Source organism: Strix uralensis, chromosome 32, assembly GCF_047716275.1.
Source record: "Strix uralensis isolate ZFMK-TIS-50842 chromosome 32, bStrUra1, whole genome shotgun sequence".
NCBI lineage: Eukaryota > Metazoa > Chordata > Aves > Strigiformes > Strigidae > Strix > Strix uralensis.
Window position 1 is genome coordinate 1013359 of NC_134003.1, and position 19092 is coordinate 1032450.

Genomic DNA, 19092 nt, shown 5'->3' on the forward strand with positions numbered 1-19092 from the left:
GCGCAGGGCCGGGCCGGAAATACCTGTGTGGTGGCAGCGTAGGCAGACCGCTCGGAATTATTGAGGAGAATTAACGTGCTGCTTGTAGAAGTTCTTGCTAGGGTGTTTCTGTCTGGAGCTGGGGTCCTGCTTTTCCAGGGAGGGCTCTGGACCATGGCAAGTGCGTGGAAGCCGTTCTCCAGCGATTCTAGGAGGATAATGATTGGTTTTGATTTGGGGAAATGCTGAGTCTTCACAGGCCATTCAGTTCTCGGTGTCTCTCTGCTCGTTTAAGCAGGAAAACATATTTCTCCTGTCTCTCCATGTCGCAGCATCCGCTCTTATGTCAGTTTGAGATCATTCCTCACCTGCTGCCAGCCCACCAGCCAAGGTGCTAAAATAAAGATAACAGGGCAGCCTGCTATCTCGGCTTGCAGCCTCTGTTTGCATCTGATGTTCATCTACCAGCTCTCCAGCTTCCCCCAGGCAATTTGGCAAAGCTGCCGCCCTCCCCACTCTCCTCCTCGCTGCTCCAGAGGGGCTTTGCCGTACTCGTGTGGAGCAGCCGGGTGGATTCGTGGCTCTGACTTCGGTGCTGGGGGCAGGGGGGAGCAGCCTCAGGGAAGCGCTCTGCACTGGTCTGGCTTTTCACAGAATCGTCTAGGTTGGAAAGGACCTTGAAGATCACCTAGTCCAATCGTTAACCCGGCACTGACTGTTCCCAACTCCACCAGATCCCTCAGCGCTGGCTCAACCCGACTCTTCAACCCCTCCAGGGATGGGGACTCCCCCCCTGCCCTGGGCAGCCCATTCCAACGCCCAACAACCCCTTCTGCAAAGAAATCCTTCCTAAGAGCCAGTCTGACCCTGCCCTGGCGCAGCTTGAGGCCATTCCCTCTTGGCCTGCCGCTGGGTCCTTGGCTCAAGAGACTCCTCCCCCCTCTCTGCACCCTCCTTTCAGGGAGTTGCAGAGGGCCAGGAGGTCTCCCCTCAGCCTCCTCTTCTCCACACTAAACCCCCCCAGGTCCCTCAGCCGCTCCTCGTACGACATGTGCTCCAGGCCCTTCACCAGCTTTTACCAGGTTAAACCCAGGTTTACCAACCCCTCAGCCCTTACAGGGGTTATTTTCCCCCAAGCTGTGTCTCTTTAGCGAGCCCTTACAGGAGTTACTTCCCTGGCCTTTGCAAGCTCTTCCCTGTAGCTCCTTGGGAGCAGAAAAGCCCCCGCGCGGGGATGAAGCGCTGAGCTGGGAGCTGGGGAGGTTCTGCCCTCGGCTCAGCGTCGCGGGAGCAGCAGCGTCCCCCCCCCTTCTCAAAACGGGGGAGAAGACGCTGGGAGGGCAGGGCCGGAGGCTTCCCCAGGAGCCTGGAGGGGTGATGGGTGGCGATGGAGGCGGCCCTGGGTACCCGAAGGGGCGTTTGGGTCTCGCCTTTGGTCGGGCCGGGCTTGGGAGGAGAAGGCGGCTTTGGAGAGTGGTGAGAAGGAGCTTTTTAGTGAAACCCTAATCCCCTCCAGAGAGCTTTCCTAATCCCCAGTAATGTGCTGTTCAAAAGCCCCTTTCAAAGGAACAATTGCACTTTCTCGCTGTTGTAGCTCCTTCCCGGAGGAATTGCCCAAAGGTGTTCCTTGCTGACTGTTTCCTCTCATTTTTCTCCGATAAATAGAATTAATTCCTTTAAAATATAATGGAAGGAGCAATTTCCTCAGCGGGTAGTGCCGAATCTGGCTGATTGATTTGGAGAGATTTCTGCTGTCAAGGACTTATTTTCACTTTATTCCTCCCCCCTCCCTGGAGGAGAACCGCAGCCTTTCCCCCTAATAACCCAATGTAACACCTTCAACTCTGAAATCAAACTCCTAAATGTGGAGGAAGGAGATATTGCGGGAAACAAACATCTGAATTTCTTTCAAGAAACCCTTTTTTTTTTAATTATTAAGGTCCCTGGCCATGACAGGGGCTGGTTCTGCTCTGATTATGGGGGTGCAAGTTCAAACTGGCTCTGTTAAGAACTTCTGAACGTGCTGCAAGAGGGGGGCAGCAGGGAAATCTCCCAGGGTTAGGAGGTCCTGGGGAGGGATAGCTTGGAAAAAAAATATAGAATATATATAATTATATGTATGTGTGTTTATATAATAATAATATATGGACGTATATTGAACTGCTGCAGCATCTTTGCTCGGCCACGGGAGCCCTGAGGAAGGGCTTGAGGTGGACCAAGCTGAATGATGCTCCTTGGCCTCTCTGCTCAATTCTGCAGCATTTCGGGGCAGAAAACCACGATTTGGAGAGCGGCTGCGACAGCACCGGCTCGCCCGGCTGCCCGCCAGCAGGACGTGACCGTGTCACGTTCAGGTCCGTATTCCCGTTGCTCCGACTTGGTTTATTTTTTAATTTCTCCAGCAAGTTGATGGCTCGTTTCACCGGGGTTTGCACGGGGGGGGCGGCGTTCCCCGCTCGTGGAGCTTGTGCCCGCGGCAGGACGGAGACTGGGATTTGTTGTTTGCTCCCGTTAACGTTGGAAACAACAAAATCACGAGTCTTCCAGCCTGCCCTAGGGCTGAAGGGCAGCGAAGGGTTGGCCGGAGACCGTCGCTGCAGCCGCCCTGGGGAGAGAGAAAGGGAGAGGGGTGACATCTGGGGACCCGCCTGTGCCTCTGTGTGGCCCCGTAGAGGGTTCGGGTGGGTCTGGCTGATGCACCCATGGGTGCACGAGGGGCTGCGTCACCCATCAAACCCCGTGGGTTTCTAAGGGAGAGGGTCTGTGGTGCCAGAGAGGCTTGGCGTGACCGTGGAGAGGAGCCCCCAGTGCTCGAGGGGAGCGGGGGGGGGACGCCGGGGGCTGGGTGTGAAAGTAAAGTGCAAGGAGGTGCAGGAGCGACGCTGACGGGGCTGGAGCTGGGGGGGGCGGGGGGGGGGGGGGGGGATGTCCCTCGACCCTGCTCCAGCCCCGTCAGCGAAACGTGGCAGCCGCTGAGACCAGTGCACACGCCTTGCACACACCCCACCACAGGCCTCGCACACCCCGTCGTGCACCCTGTCGCACAAGCGCACCCCACGCGTGCCCCATAGACCCTGTCGTGCGCCTTGTACACCCCGTCACACCCCTCATCACACCCCTGCTCACCCCATTGCACAGCACACACGTCACACGCGCCCCACCGCACGCCTTGCACACCCTGTTGTGCACCCCGTTGCACGAGCACGCCCCGTAGAGCCCGTTGCACGCCTTGCACTCCCCATCACACCCCTCATCGCACCCCTGCTCACCCCGTTGCACAGCACACACATCACACACCCCACCGCACGCCTCGCACACCCCGTCGTGCACCCTGTCGCACAAGTGCACCCCACGCATGCCCCATAGACCCCGTCACACGCCTTGCACGCCCTGTCACACCCCTCATCGCACCCCTGCTCACCCCGTTGCACAGCACACACGTCACACACCCCACTGCACGCCTCGCACACCCCGTCGTGCACCCTGTCACACAAGTGCACCCCATGCGTGCCCCATAGACCCCGTCGCACGCCTTGCACGCCCCATCACACCCCTCATCACGCCCCTGCTCACCTGGGGGCTGGTTTCTCGTCCTCAGCCGGTGACATGCAGGAGCTGGGGGGCTGCTCCCGCCCAGCCGGAGCACGGGGCGAGGACCCGCGTGCGGGGAGGCCGAGGTGTTTGCACGGGGACCCCCCCCCCCCAAAACCACGCGCTGCCTCCCCCCGGCCCGCGTCCTGCTCGCGCGTTAGGGAGCGCGGCTTTAGGGAGCAGCTTTGGGGGGGGGGACGCGACGCAGGGGCACGTCGCCATCCCTGCGGCATCGCCAGGGCCCCCCGGACGGCGGGGGGTGCCAGAGCGGGGTGTCCCCCCCCCCAAAGCTCGGGGTGGCGGCAGCTGCCAGCACGCGGGAGTCGCCCGGCGAGAGTGGCCTGGCAAGAGGCTGGGCACGGTGACAGCGCTGAGTGGCAGCGGGGAGGGACAAGGACGCAGCGGGGCTCGGCTGGGGCGGGGGGGGGCACCGCGGCCACGGCACCGGCTCACGATGTGCCCCCCCCCCCCCCCCCAGCTGCGGAGAGAAGCAACGAGCCGCCGGCTGCGGGGCCAAGCGCACGTGTGTGCACTGGGCACACGTGTCTGCGTGCACACGCGTGTGTACACACACACACACACACACACACACACACGCGCACACGCAGCCTCTGGGGTGGCGGAGCCCCCCCGCTGCCCCGCCCCCCCCCCCCGGGCCACCCGCAGCAGCGCCAGGGCACGGGCAGAGCCCGCTCTGTGTGTGTGTGTGTGTGTGTGCATACATGTGTGTGCACGTGTGTGTATACGTGTGTGAGTGCATACGTGTGCATATACATGTGTGCGTGCATACGTGTATGTGTGTTTATACGTGTGTATTGCACGCATGTGTGTGCATACGTGTGTATGTGTGTATATACGTGTGTGTGCATGTGCGTGTGTCCATACGTGTGTGTGTCCACATGTGTGTCCATATGTGTGTCCATACATGTGTGTGCATGTGTGTGTCCATATGTGTCCATACATGTGTGTGCATGTGTGTGTCCATATGTGTCCATACATGTGTGTGTCCACATGTGTGTCCATATGTGTGTCCATACATGTGTGTGCATGTGTGTGTCCATATGTGCATGTGTCTATACATGTGTGTGCACGTGTGTCCATACCTGTGTCCATACCTGTGTCCATACCTGTGTCCATACGTGTGTGTGTCCATGTGTGTGTCCATACGTGTGTGTCCATATGTGTGTCCATACGTGTGTCCACACGTGTGTGCATGTGTGTCCATACGTGTGTCCATATTTGTCCATGTGTGTCCATACGTGTGTGTGCGTGTGTGTGTCCATGTGTGTGTCCATATGTGTGTGTCCATACGTGTGTCCATACATGTGTCCATACGTGTGTGTGCGTGTGTGTCCATATGTGTGTCCATACGTGTGTGTGTCCATACGTGTGTGTCCATATGTGTGTGTCCATACATGTGTCCATATGTGTCTCCATATGTGTCCATACGTGTGTGTCCATATGTGTGTCCATACGTGTGTGTCCATACGTGTGCGTGCACCTGCCTGGGCCTGTACACACGCATGTCCCCGTGCGCACACGCCCGCCTGTGAGCTTACACCCGTCTGCACGCGCGTGTGCACGTGTGCGCGTGCCCGTCAGCGCACGTGTACGCGCTTTTTCCATGGGTGCGCGCACGCGGGTGTCCGGCCGCGCGCGCACGTGCCGCTCTCGGGGTCTGTCCGTGTGTCCCCACGGCCGCCTGTCCCGGCGCGCGCGCGCGCCCCCGCTAAGCTCCGCCCCCCACAAGCTCCTCCCACACTAAGCTCCGCCCACACCAAGCTCCCAGCTAAGCTCCGCCCCCGCTAAGCTCCGCCCCCACTGGGCGCGTGCACGGACGCGCCGCCCGCGCATGCGCAGAGCCCCCCTTCCCCCTTCCCGGCGGCCCCGCCGTCCGCGCACGCGCAGCTCCCGCCTGCCAGCCCCGCCCCAGGCTCCGCCCCTCCGGCGCGTGCGCAGTCGGCGCTTCCTGTCGGGCCGCGGCCGCAGCGTGGGGCGGGCGGCGGCGCCTGACGGGATCTCCGGGACCCCCCGGGACCGTCCGCCATGAGCGCCCCAGAGCCACCAGGCCGCGGGATGCGGTTTGCGGAGAGCCAGCTGCGGCGGCACGGCTGGCGGCGAGGTGCGGGCCGGCCTGGGACCTTCCCCCCGCTCCCTTGCTCCTCACTGAGTACCCCCGGGAGGTTCCCCGGCCCCCCCCCGCTCCTCACCGGGCTCCCGGCCCATCCCCCGGTCGGCCCCAGCGCCCCCCTCCCGGCGGAGCAGGCCTCAACCCCCCCTACTTGGGGCCTCGCAGCAGCCCCGGCCCCCGGTGGCCTCCCCCGCCCTCGGGGTTCTGGGGGAGCCGCTGCGGCGAGTGACCGGTGCCCTTGTCCCCAGGGCAGGGGCTGGGGAAGCGGGAGGACGGTATCGCCGAGGCCATCCGGGTGAAGGTGAAGTGTGACACGGCGGGGGTGAGTGCAGCCCCCTGCCCGGCGGGGGCTCGGGCCCAGCGGCCGCCACCGGCTGCGGCCATTTCGGTGATTCCTCTGCACCCCGCAGGTGGGACACGACGCGGCGGAGCCGTTCACCTTCCATTGGTGGGACCACGTCTTCAACAAGGCGGCTGCCAACATCGCTGTGGAGGCCGGGCAGGTAGGAGGGCTGGGGGGTGGCGGGGGGCACCCTGGGTGGGCTGGGATGGGGTTGAAGGTCAGGGAGGGCTTTGCAGTCCCCTTTGGTGGCCTTTTCACTGTCATTCTGTGTCCCTGCAGCCCCTAACAACACACAGCACCTCGCACAGGGACTGTGGCGGCAGACAGGTGCTGCTAGAATCACAGAATCATTTAGGCTGGAAAAGCCCTTGAAGCTCCTCCAGCCCCACCATGAACCTCACCCTGACCGTTCCCAACTCCACCAGATCCCTCAGCGCTGGCTCAACCCGACTCTTCAACCCCTCCAGGGATGGGGACTCCCCCCCTGCCCTGGGCAGCCCATTCCAACGCCCAACAACCCCTTCTGCAAAGAAATCCTTCCTAAGAGCCAGTCTGACCCTGCCCTGGCGCAGCTTGAGGCCATTCCCTCTTGGCCTGCCGCTGGGTCCTTGGCTCAAGAGACTCCTCCCCCCTCTCTGCACCCTCCTTTCAGGGAGTTGCAGAGGGCCAGGAGGTCTCCCCTCAGCCTCCTCTTCTCCACACTAAACCCCCCCAGGTCCCTCAGCCGCTCCCCATCAGACCTGTGCTCCAGACCCTGCACCAGCTCCGTTGCCCGTTTTTGGAAGGGGCAAAACCGCTCAGGTAGAACGCTCTGGAGCCCTTCGCAATCTCTCTCCCCTCAGGATGGCGTCTCCATGAAGACACTTTCCGAGCAGGGAGTCAGGATCAGCAATAAGAAGCCCCGCAAGGCCGACAGCACCGACAACATGCTGTACGGCCGCTTTGTGAAGGTAACTGGCCCTGGGAGCAGCTGCAGCCTCCCCAGCCCATCACTGCTGTGGGCCCCAGGGCCCCCTTTTCCTTGTCCCCCTTTCTCACAGCCCCTCTGCTTCTCCCTGCTGCAGTCAGCCACACTCACAGCATGTGGGGAGGAGCCCACGAAGCTGCCCGCCGGCTCAGAGAGCAGCGAGGAGGAGGAGGAGACGCTGGACCTCTCTTCGGCCAGGAGGTGAGGCTGAGGCAGCGGTGCAGCTGTGGGGAGGGACGAGGGCTGCGAGGGGGAGCCCCAGTCCGGGCAGTGCTCCCCCTCCCTGTGCCGATGCTGAGGGTGATGTGTCCTGTCCATGTCCTGCAGGCTGACGGATGAGGAGCTGATGCGGGCGTGCGGCGGCCGCACAGCACACAAGTAAGTGGTTGAGGGGGGTGCAGGGTTGGGCTCCCCACTTCTGGCAGGGGTTTTTGAGCAGGCTGGGCTGGCTGGGAGGTGCCAGACCCCGGCTGCTCACGGATGTTGCAGGGGTGCCCGTCACGGCCTGACCATGAGCGCCAAGCTGGCACGTCTGGAGGAGCAGGAACGAGCCTTCCTGGCCATGTACCAACACAAGGAGCGGCAGGATGAGCCCCCGGAGAGCAGCCCCTCAGCAGAGAGGCAGAAAAAAAAGAAGAAAGGAAGGAAACAGTCTGGGGGTGGAGCCGCCCCTGAGGTGCTGCAGGAACCAAGCGGAGAAGAGGAGGTGGTGGGAGAGGAGGGGAGGGTTGTGAAGAGGAAGAAGAAGAAGAAGCAGAAGGACAAAGAAGAGCCAGTTGAGACAGAGAAGAAGAAGAAGAAGCAGAAGGACAAAGAAGAGCCAGTTGAGACAGAGAAGAAGAAGAAGAAGCAGAAGGACAAAGAAGAGCCAGTTGAGACAGAGAAGAAGAAGAAGAAGCAGAAGGACAAAGAAGAGCCAGTTGAGACAGAGAAGAAGAAGAAGAAGCAGAAGGACAAAGAAGAGCCAGTTGAGACAGAGAAGAAGAAGAAGAAGCAGAAGGACAAAGAAGAGCCAGTTGAGACAGAGGAGAAGGAGAAGAAGAAAAAGAAGAAGAAGAAGGAGGAGGAGGACAAAGAAGAGCTAGCTGAGACAGAGGTACTTCTAGAAGACACAGATGGGCAAGACCAGGCTGGGCGCAGCCCCAGGAAGAAGAGGAAGAAGAGGAAGAGGGAGGCAGAGTGAGCAGGGGCCGAGGCTGTCGTGCTGCACAGCTGCCGGTACCGCCTTGGCTCCGAGGGTCCCGATCCTGCCTGCTGGTGCTGATGGGAGCCTGAGGGTGCTCTGGGCTCTCCCCACTCAGAGCCCAGTGCTGTGGCCCAGCTGTGTGTTTGCTGCCTGGGGATACTGGGCTGGGACTGGTTGGTCTGGGCTTTATTTCACTCCCTGAGCCTTCCCCCCGTTAGGGGTGACCCTGGTTCCCTCCAGGCCCTGGGGCAGGGACCCATTTGCTGTGGGTCTGTGCAGAGGGACACAAGGGGACAGACCCCACACTGAAATATTTGTTCAAGGGCACAAATAAATCTTTATTGCAGTGAAACTATCCTGAAGCACAAGATCCATGGCAGACCCCAGGATCCCCGATCGTGTCTGTACCTTGAAGCACTCGATCAGGTCCCAGGCTCCTGGGGGGTTTGATCTGCAGTGAACTTCGATCCTGCTGGCAGAGCTGGGTAGGACGGAGCCCAGCGAGGTGCTGAGCATCCCCCTCGCAGAGTGCTGTGGTTTCGCCAGAATTAGGCCCTGACCTGTTGTGCTAAAGCCCAGCTCAGCACCCCCAGCCCCTGCTGAGCCCCAGCCCTAGGTCAGCTGCAGGACACAGTCTGTCTCGGGGTACGGTGGCAGGTTTAGGGCGTATTTTTCCTGGAGCGCGGTGGGCACAAACCTGCCCCCGAGGAAGTGGTAGCGGCCCCCGAAATACATCGCTGCCTTCTTGGGTGCCGTGAGAGAGATGAGCATGTCGGGCTGGAGACCATCCGCCTTCCCCTTCTCCACGTCCCAGCCTGCAACGAGCCCCATGGCCAGGCTGGGGCCAGGAAGAGCTGGGGTGGACACCTCCCCCCCCGCTGGGTGCGGCCGTTACTCACCCGAGGGGATGTCGATGCTGGCGATGGGCACCGTGATGCGCTCGAGGGTGCTGAGGATGCTGCCGAAGGGCTCCCGCACCGCTCCCTTGAAGCTGAACCCGAAAATGGCGTCTACCACCAGGCCGTAGAGCTCATCGATGAGTGGGGCCTGCGATGGTGGGGAGGGCAGGGGGTGAAAAAAAACAGCTCTGAGGGTGGCTGCTCCATCACAGAATCATCGAGGTTGGAAAAGCCCTTGAAGCTCCTCCAGCCCAACCATGAACCTCACCCTGACCGTTCCCAACTCCACCAGATCCCTCAGCGCTGGCTCAACCCGACTCTTCAACCCCTCCAGGGATGGGGACTCCCCCCCTGCCCTGGGCAGCCCATTCCAATGCCCAACAACCCCTTCTGCAAAGAAATCCTTCCTAAGAGCCAGTCTGACCCTGCCCTGGCGCAGCTTGAGGCCATTCCCTCTTGGCCTGCCGCTGGGTCCTTGGCTCAAGAGACTCCTCCCCCCTCTCTGCACCCTCCTTTCAGGGAGTTGCAGAGGGCCAGGAGGTCTCCCCTCAGCCTCCTCTTCTCCACACTAAACCCCCCCAGGTCCCTCAGCCGCTCCCCATCAGACCTGTGCTCCAGACCCTGCACCAGCTCCGTTGCCCTTCTCTGGACACGCTTGAGTCATTCAAGGGCCTTTTTGGAGTGAGGGGCCCAAAACTGAACCCACTCATCGAGGGGCGGCCTCCCCAGTGCCGAGCCCAGGGGTGATCCCTTCCCTCGCCCCGGGCTGCTCCTCACCTCAGCCGGGAACTCGGGGAGGAAGGGGATGTCCATCTTCTGGCACTGGGTGGTCAAACCTTCAAACAGGGGCTTGTTGGGGCGCTTGGGGTAATACACGGTCGGTTCGTAGCCCTGTAAGAGCAGGAGGGATCTGAACAGTGCTGGGGCAGGAGGAGGGGGAACCCCAAAGCTTGCAGCTATGGGGGTGCGTGGGGCCGGGCACCCTCCCCGGGGGTGGGGGGGGAGCGTGCAGCCGCCTGCGCGAGAGACTCACAAACATTTTCAGGTGCCGGGCGCAGACCAAGCCGTCGCCGCCGTTGTTGCCCGGCCCACACACGACCAGCACGGCGGGCTGGCTAGTGGTGAAGGAGCTGGCGGGGTAGGCCTGGCGTGGGGCAGGAGGTGGAGGGTTACTCTGGGGAAGCAGGGCCATGCCGTGGGCCCCCCCCAGGACCACCACTGGCCCCCCCCGCGTGCCCACCTTGGCGATGGCGGTGGCGCAGCTCAGCCCCGCCAGCTCCATCAGCTGGTCCACGCTGAACTTGTACTCGGTGAAGAGCTCCTGGTCGATGGCCTGAGCCTCCTCCTGCCTGCGGAGGGACGGTGGCACCCCGGGGGGCCTTGAACGCTGCCCGGACCCCGGCTCTGGGGGGTCTGGGTCCAGCTCCCCACACTGAACCCCCCGCCCCGTGCACCTCTGCACCCCCATCCTGCCCGACCCCTTTGCACCCCCATGAGTCCTGCCCGACCCCTCTGCCCCCCCCATCCTGTCCAACCCCTCTACACCCCCCTGTCCTGCCCGACCCCTCTATGCCCCCCCCGTCCTGTCTGACCCCTCTGCTCCCCCCCGTCCTTCCCGACCCCTTTGCACCCCCATGTCTCCCGCCCGACCCCTCTGCCCCCCCCACCCCGTGCCCCTCTCCACCCTGTTACCCCCCCCGCCCCCTCCCTGCGCACCCCAAACATCCCCCGCCCCCTCTACCACCCTCCGACCGCCCATTCAATTTTCGGGGCCCCCCCTTCCACCCCCCCCGGTCCCCTTCCGCCCCCTCCGCAACTCTACCCGAGGAAGCGGAGCCCCCGCGGGCCGGGCCCGGCGCTGGGCCCCTGCATGGCGCGGTGGGGGCGGCACCGGGCCCGCTCCCAGCTCCGCTCCCAGCTCCGCTCCCAGCCCCGGCAGCGCCCGCCCGCCCGCGCCCCCCCCGCGGCCACCAGCAGCCCCAGCCCCAGCCCCAGCAGCGCCCGCGGCCCCGGCATGCGGCGGCCCCGGCCCGGGACGGAGCTCGGTGCGGAGCAGGCGCGGGGCGGCCCCGGGGCGGAGCGTCCGGCCCCGTTACCGCGGGGCGGTGCCGCGCTCGGAGCCGGCGGCCCCTCGGCAACGCCCCCCCCCCGCCTCTCTCCCCCGGTCCCAGCACGGAAAAAAAGAACGAGCGGCAAAGAAACAGCCTCAAAACCCTGTTGGCTCCAGCACCGTGACCGGGGTCCCCCAGCGGGGGCCGGATCCTGCTGCCCGGTCACGATGCCGCCCCCCGCCCCCCGCCATGGGAAGCGGCATCATCCCCGGTGTCCTCCGGTGTCACACGAGGCTGCAGATGAGGGACAGGACCCTGCTCCCGGTGCGGGGCTCCCGGTGCGACCGGCTGCGAGGCAGCGAGGCCACCGAGGTGTTAATGGGGTGTGGGGGTAGGCGGTGGGGTGCAGAATTGGGGGGGATGTTTCACAGAATCCCAGAATCATCTCAGCTGGAAAAGCCCTTGAAGCTCCTCCAGTACAACCACGAACCTCACCCTGACCGTTCCCAACTCCACCACATCCCTCAGCGCTGGCTCAACCCGACTCTTCAACCCCTCCAGGGATGGGGACTCCCCCCCTGCCCTGGGCAGCCCATTCCAACGCCCAACAACCCCTTCTGCAAAGAAATCCTTCCTAAGAGCCAGTCTGACCCTGCCCTGGCGCAGCTTGAGGCCATTCCCTCTTGGCCTGCCGCTGGGTCCTTGGCTCAAGAGACTCCTCCCCCCTCTCTGCACCCTCCTTTCAGGGAGTTGCAGAGGGCCAGGAGGTCTCCCCTCAGCCTCCTCTTCTCCACACTAAACCCCCCCAGGTCCCTCAGCCGCTCCCCATCAGACCTGTGCTCCAGACCCTGCACCAGCTCCGTTGCCCTTCTCTGGACACGCTCGAGTCATTCAATGGCCTTTTTGGAGTGAGGGGCCCAAAACTGAACCCACTCATCGAGGGGCAGCCTCACCAGTGCCGAGCCCAGGGGTCACATCCCTTCCCTGTCCCTGCTGGCCACGCCAGTGCTGGTACAAGCCAGGATGCCATTGGCCTTCTTGGCCCCCTGGGCACACTGCTGGCTCATTACCAATCCCCCCCAGGTCCCTCTCTGACTGGCAGCTCTCCAGCCACTCCTCCCCAGGCCTGTAGCCCTGCTGGGGGTTGTTGTGGCCCAAGGGCAGCACCCGGCATTTGCCCTTAGTGACACTCCCCCAGTTGGCCTCAGCCCATCGCTCCAGCCTGGCCAGGTCTCTCTGCAGAGCCTCCCCACCCTCGAGCAGATCAACACTCCCACCCAACTGGGTGTCATCTGCAAACTGACCGAGGGGGCACTCGATCCCCTTGTCCAGATCATCAGTAAAGATGTTAAACAGGACCGAGCCCCAGAACTGATTTACAGGGGAGCTTGAGTCCACCCTCAGATCCGTTGCCCAGTCTATAGGGTTGGGGTTCAGGGTTGGCTACGAGGTGCCAAGTCCCCAAGCCCCTCTGATTTTGGGCTTGGGGACGCGGCCATTGCAAGGAGAGGGGGTGTCCCAAGCCCTGCTGGGGGGGGGCGGGGTGTCTCCATCCCTGAGCCCTCCCCTCAGAGGACACCCCAGAGCCCAGCTCTCCTGCCCGCTCCCTCGCCTGTTGTGTCACCTACCGCTCCGGGACCCTCGGCCGGGGTGTTTGGTGGTCCCTGGGCCCTGGGAAAGGCAGCGTGAGAGCCACAGCCCTGGGCTCGCCGCCGAAGCGAAGCTCCGGTTGTCTTTGGTGCTCACCGGGCCGGAGGCCACCACAGCACAGCCGGGCCGGGCCCAGACCGGGGGTGTTCAGGTTACTGGGAGCAAAGCACAGACGTTTCGTGGAGGTGATGGAGATCATCCATGTGACAAACTCCCCTATCGCCTCGTTACCAGACCCTCCTCAGAATTATGTGTCTCTTAAAATTTCTGGATTTTCACCTTTAACCGCAAGAAGTCCCCAGGGCGATGCCACTCGCTGCATCACACTCGCTGCAACGTATTTGGGTGCAAGGAGCTGTATTGGGGTGCCCTCCCCCTCGCCCACTCACCTGTTAGCGTGGGGCTGACTGCGACACCCTGGAGCTGCGCTGGGACCATCCTCATCCTCCCCAGAGGTGCCCAGGTGGCCACGTGGGTCACGGGGCTCCGGTGCCGGGCCGGCAGTGGGTGCCGCTCCTCTGCCTCCGGGGAGGAAGGACAAATAGGCAGGAGCCCAGCACCAGACCGTGCCAAAGCCTTGACTCCGGCAGAAATCGGTTGCGTGGCTCAATCAAGTTGTTGGGGTTTTAATTTGCACCCTCATACCCGAACGCCCAGGATGTGCTCCTGGCACAGGCTCGTTCCTAGGCCGGGCTTTTCCCCCAAAGGACCTGGGGTGGAAGGGAGGAAGATTTATCTCAGGGGTGATGCTGGGAACTCCCCCACGGAGGAAGGAGGGACGTGGTGGCAGCTTTCCTACTCACACCTCGCTCCCCCGGAGCCGTGTCCCGCTGGCGTGGGGCAGCGCGGAGCAAACCCGCAGCCGGCCAGGGTCCTGCTAGGACAGAGCGACAGTCTGGGCTTTACACCCCTCCGCCCACCAAACCCTGGGGCCTCTCCCCACCAACCCCCATCGGGGGTGTCAGTCCCCAGCACCCCGATGTGCCCCACGTCTCCTGGGGTGATGCTCACCGGGGCTGGGGTGGGCATCCAGCCACCCCCACGGGAGAGGCGGCCATGGAGGCAGAGCTGGTGCTGGATGGCGTCGGTGAGCCTGTGCACGACGCGCTCGCGGGCAGCTCTGGGGGTGTCCTGCGGAGGAGAGACCCGCGTGGGCTGGGCTGAGTGATGTTACAGGAGGCTCCAGCCGCGGGGGGTTTCCCTGCCGTGCCTCACCTGGCAGTGGGAAAGCAAAATCAGGGCCTCCTTGTAGTGCCTGATGGCTTTCTGGGGGTCTCCCAGGTGGAAGCAGGCTGCTCCCAGCCCCTCGCACGCTTGCCACTGCCCCTCCACGTCCCCTGTGAGGTGAAGGGCAGCGTCAGCGCCGGCCCAGCCAATCGCAGCCAAGGTCACGGCACGGGAACGTTGCTGACGCTCTTTGGATCCGGCTCGACTCCGCTCGGCATCTGGATGCTGCAGAGTCCCCAGCCCAGGGACGATTTCCCTGCGACCCCCCCCTCACCCGCGTCCCGGAAGGCTTGCAGGGCGTGAAGGTAGTTCTCTGCGGCAGCCTCGTGGTTCCCCAGCCAGCTGCAGGCGTACGCCAGGTTCCCGAAGCATTGGCCCTGCGCCCTCCGGTTCCCCAGAGCGCCTGGAATGGGGAACAGAATCACAGAATCAGAATCGTCTAGGTTGGAAAAGCCCTTGAAGCTCCTCCAGCCCAACCATGAACCTCACCCTGACCGTTCCCAACTCCACCACATCCCTCAGCGCTGGCTCAACCCGACTCTTCAACCCCTCCAGGGATGGGGACTCCCCCCCTGCCCTGGGCAGCCCATTCCAACGCCCAACAACCCCTTCTGCAAAGAAATCCTTCCTAAGAGCCAGTCTGACCCTGCCCTGGCGCAGCTTGAGGCCATTCCCTCTTGGCCTGCCGCTGGGTCCTTGGCTCAAGAGACTCCTCCCCCCTCTCTGCACCCTCCTTTCAGGGAGTTGCAGAGGGCCAGGAGGTCTCCCCTCAGCCTCCTCTTCTCCACACTAAACCCCCCCAGGTCCCTCAGCCGCTCCCCATCACACCTGTGCTCCAGACCCTGCACCAGCTCCGTTGCCCTTCTCTGGACACGCTCGAGTCATTCAATGGCCTTTTTGGAGTGAGGGGCCCAAAACTGAACCCACTCATCGAGGGGCGGCCTCCCCAGTGCCGAGCCCAGGGGTCACATCCCTTCCCTGTCCCTGCTGGCCACGCCAGTGCTGGTACAAGCCAGGATGCCATTGGCCTTCTTGGCCCCCTGGGCACGCTGCTGGCTCATTACCAATCCCCCCCAGGTCCCTCTCTGACTGGCAGCTCTCCAGCCACTCCTCCCCAGGCCTGTAGCCCTGCTGGGGGTTGTTGTGGCCCAAGGGCAGCACCCGGCATTTGCCCTTAGTGAAACTCCCCCAGGTGGCCTCGGCCCATCGCTCCAGCCTGGCCAGGTCTCTCTGCAGAGCCTCCCCACCCTCGAGCAGATCAACACTCCCACCCAACTGGGTGTCATCTGCAACTTTACTGAGGGTGCACTCGATCCCCTCATCTAGGTCATCAGTGTTAAACAGGAGTGGCCCCAAAACCAAGCCCTGGGGGACACCACTCGTGACCAGCCGCCAACCAGATTTAACTCCGTTCCCCACAACTCTTTGGGCCCGGCCATCAGCCAGTTTTTCACCCAGCGAATGGTGTGCCCATCCAAGCCATGAGCAGCCAGAACACGGGGCTCCATCCCGAGCTGGCACAAAGCCGAGAGCAGGAGATCCCGCTGCGACCTACTGTGCAGCGCCGCCGCTCGCCGGTGCCAGCCCAGGGCCGTGCCGAAGCTGCGCAGGGCGTTGTGGGCAGCACCCAGGTTCTGCAGCAGCGCAGCCTCCCCGCGCCGATCCAGGTCGCCGCCGCGCAGGGCGAGGGCCCGCTCGAAGCTCTCGGCAGCCAGGGAGAAGATGCGGAGCTGGGAGTAGCCGAGGCCGATGTCATGGTAGAGTTTCCCTGCGGGGCAGAGAGGAAAAAGGGTGCGGGGGCTGCTCCGGAGGACACCCAGAGGAGAGGGCGCAGCGTTACCTCGCAGGGCTGGGTCGGGGATGCTGTCGCAGAGCGAGCGGCACTGGGCGAGGACCCCCGTGATCTCCGCCGCCCGGAACCGTCGGCTCTGCAGCATGGAGCCGCTCGCCCTGCTCAGAGCCACCGCGGCAGCCTCGGGGCTGGCGGCCGCCGCGTAGGCCCGGGCGGCGTCCAGGAAGCACCACGCGGCTCGCGCCGGCTCCCGCATCCCCAGGTAGCAGCAGCCCATCTGCACGCGGGTCCCCGCGCGGCCACCGGCCTGCGCCGCGCGGTCCTGGCCCACGGCTTTGCCAAAACGCTCCAAAACCTTCGGAAAATCCCGGAGCCCTTCGTGAGCCGCCCCGATGTTGAAATAAAGGTCCCCCCAGTGCTCCCCGCGCTCCTCCTCCGAGGGCTGCGACTGGAGGAGGAACTCAAGACCCTTTTCGGGCTTCCCGGTCTCCACGTAGGCAGCCCCCAGGTTGAAGGCACAAGCCCTGCGGAGCTGGGGACTTGCCGCGCCCCCCGAGAGGACAAACGCCTTCCTGAAGGACCCCACCGCCCCCCGCGCATCGCCCAGCGCCAGCGCCCGGCGTCCGGCTCGCGTGAGCCCCTCGATCTCAGCCGCCCGCCCCGCCGCCTCGTCCCCTCCCTCCTGGGCATCTTCGCTGGCCTCGGGGTTTTTCTTCCCTTTTTTCCGGCTCTTTTTCCCGAGCGCGGGGGCCGCGGGCTGAGCTCCCGGGTTAGCAGCGTCCTCTGAAGCCATGGGCAGGGCGAGCGACCTGCCTGCGAGAGAGAAAGACGCAACAGGCAGCCTGGGATTTCTTGAAACGAGCAGCATGATTTTATATTATATAAAAAAAAATTAGAAACGTCTTGGAGCCTGTTTGGCCCTAAAGTTTCAGGGAGGAAAAAGGCTTTTCCATGGAGGGCCCCAGCCCTGCTCCTCCACTCGGTGTCTCCCTCCCTCAAACCTTTGTGGCCACCAGACAGGATGGGGGGGTCACTGGAGGAGGAGTGGGGGACGCCGCAGCAGCACGGGGTGGGTGTTCCCGGGGTGTCTTTTTGGGAGAGAGAATGACCAGTCGCACGCACTTACCGTTTGTTCTTTAGGTGCAAAGGGCGCCGAGAGCGTGGGGGGGAGGGACAGGGCATCACCGCCGCTCGCTGCCGTAACCCACCGCTCTCCGGATGGGGACGGGGGGTGTCCGAGGGGCGTCCGAGGGGCCTCGGGGTCCCGCCGGCGCTGAGCCACCTGGAAAATCCCCCCAGAGCGGGTCACAGCCCCCCCGGGTGCTGAACACCGGGGGCCGGGTGCTGGAGCCCGGATAGATTCCGAGCGCCAAGAAAGCGTCAGGGTGGTGCGTGGCCACGCCAGGTGGGACAAAGCCGGGTCTCCTCCCGGGGGGGGGCACGTTCTGGCGATGGCTCCGGTTTCATCTCCGTCACCGGTGTCCAGCACCATGGCAACTCGGTTCAGCGGTGCCGGTGTTCGCCGCGTGATGGGGGGCGCAACCGGCCCCTCGCTGCCCCGGCGACCTCGTGCCAGGCGCTGTGGGCTTCATGGGGGGGGCACGTTGGTGGTTGGGGGTGGATTGATGTACGGGCACGGTGCGGTGAGGGGACAGGCACCCCGGGGCTGGCTGGCACAAAGGGGGGTCCCCCAGCAGTCCCCTGCCTGGCCCAGCCTGGGCCGGGGGGGGGGGCAGAGTCCGGGGTGGCTGGGGGTGCCCCTTCTGACGGCCGGGTGGCCCCGGTGGGGGCAGATCCTGAGGTCCCCCCCGCACCCCAGTGGGTGACCACCCCCCGCACCCCCAGGCTGCCCATTCACTGGTGTGTGCCCCCCCCCCCAAGCTCCCCCTGTACCCCAGTGCATGACCGCCCCCCTTCACCCCAGTGTGTGCCAGCCACTGCACCCCCGGGCTCCCCCCGCACCCCAGTGGGTGACCACCCCCCGCACCCCGGATCTCCCCCTGCACCCTGGTGTGTGCCCCCCCCACCCCTCCGGGCTCCCCCCGCACCCCTGATCTCTCCCCGCCCCCCGGTATTTGCCCCCCCCTCCCCCCGTACCCCCAATCTCCTCCCCAGGCTACCCCACACCCTGGTATGTCCCACCCCCGCCCCCCCGGGCTCCCCCCGCCCCCCAGCGTGTGCCCCGCACCCCTAGACTCGCCCCTGCACCCCTGATCTCCCCCCGCACCCCCAAGCTTCCGCCGCACCCCAGTGCGTGACCACCCCCCGCCCCCCCCCATCTCCCCCCGCACCCCGGTGTGTGTGTCCCCCCCCGCACCCCCAGACTCACCCCTGCACCACTGATCTCCCCCCGCACCCCGATATTTGCCCCTCCTGCCCCCCCCGGGCTCCCCCCGCCCCCCGGTATGTGCCCCCCCCCGCACCCCCGATCTCCCCCCGCACCCCGCTGTGTACCCCCCCCCATCTCCCCCCGCTGTGTGCCCCCCCCGGGGTCTCCCCGCCCCCCGCTGTGGCCCCCCCCGGGCTCCCCCCGGTCCCGGACTCCAGCCCCCGGCGGCCCCCGCGCGGCGCCACGTCAGCGGCGGGAGATTCAAACCGCGGGTGGAGCCGCGACGGCCGCGGCCATGGAGGGAGCGGGGCCGGGGCGCGGTGAGTGACCGGTACCGGGGGGGGTTGGGGGTGCCGGCACTCGGGGGGCAGCGCTGTGGCGGCAGGAGGAGGAGGGGGGTGCAGCGGGTTGGGGGCAGGTGATTGGGGGGGGCAGGCAGGCAGGTCTCGGGGTGCAGGGGGATGGGGGGTGCAGGGGGTTGGGGTTCAGGTGAATGGGGTGCAGGGGGATGGGGGGTGCAGGGGGTTGGGGGCAGGTGAATGTGGGGGGCGGGCAAGTCTAGGGGTGCAGGGGGATGAGTAGTGTAGGGGGGTTGGGGTGCAGGTGACTGGGAGGCAGGTCTGAGGGTGCAGGGATGTGGGGGCGCAGGGGGATGTGGGGGCGCAGGGGGATGTGGGGGTGCAGGGGGGGTTGAGGTTCAGGTGACTGGGAGGCAGGTCTGAGGGTGCAGGGGGGTTGGGGTTCAGGGGATTGGGGGCGCAGGGGGATGAGGGGTGCGGGGGGTTGGGGTTCAGGTGACTGTGGGGGGCACAGGGGGATGTGGGGGTGCAGGGGGATGTGGGGGTGCAGGGGGAGTTGAGGTTCAGGTGACTGGGAGGCAGGTCTGAGGGTGCAGGGGGGTTGGGGTTCAGGGGATTGGGGGTGCAGGAGGATGTGGGGGTGCAGGC

General features: G+C 64.6%; 3 protein-coding genes across 3 annotated transcripts; 1 reads left to right on the forward strand and 2 right to left on the reverse strand.

Annotated features, from left to right (window-relative positions):
- Nucleotides 1–5488: 5488 nt before the first annotated feature.
- Nucleotides 5489–8552, forward strand: GPATCH4 (G-patch domain containing 4). Its single transcript, XM_074852900.1, has 7 exons — nucleotides 5489–5692; nucleotides 5950–6023; nucleotides 6112–6204; nucleotides 6887–6994; nucleotides 7109–7212; nucleotides 7339–7389; nucleotides 7501–8552. The coding sequence occupies exons 1-7, from the start codon at nucleotides 5617–5619 to the stop codon at nucleotides 8192–8194; spliced, it is 1200 nt and encodes a 399-aa protein (XP_074709001.1). The 5' UTR covers nucleotides 5489–5616; the 3' UTR covers nucleotides 8195–8552.
- On the reverse strand, nucleotides 8511–11112 carry NAXE (NAD(P)HX epimerase). The gene is made up of 6 exons (XM_074852901.1): nucleotides 10919–11112; nucleotides 10337–10445; nucleotides 10130–10240; nucleotides 9874–9987; nucleotides 9097–9244; nucleotides 8511–9012 (listed from the first exon to the last, which is right to left on the reverse strand). The coding sequence occupies exons 1-6, from the start codon at nucleotides 11110–11112 to the stop codon at nucleotides 8810–8812; spliced, it is 879 nt and encodes a 292-aa protein (XP_074709002.1). The 3' UTR covers nucleotides 8511–8809.
- Nucleotides 11113–13265: 2153 nt separating this feature from the next.
- Nucleotides 13266–16609, reverse strand: TTC24 (tetratricopeptide repeat domain 24; the record flags this gene model as incomplete). Its single annotated transcript, XM_074852872.1, has 8 exons — nucleotides 15865–16609; nucleotides 15580–15792; nucleotides 14299–14427; nucleotides 14013–14134; nucleotides 13809–13928; nucleotides 13601–13674; nucleotides 13443–13507; nucleotides 13266–13315 (listed from the first exon to the last, which is right to left on the reverse strand). Coding segments are annotated over exons 1-8 (1518 nt in total), but the record flags the coding sequence as incomplete, so codon positions are not given.
- Between the last annotated feature and the right edge of the window lie 2483 nt (nucleotides 16610–19092).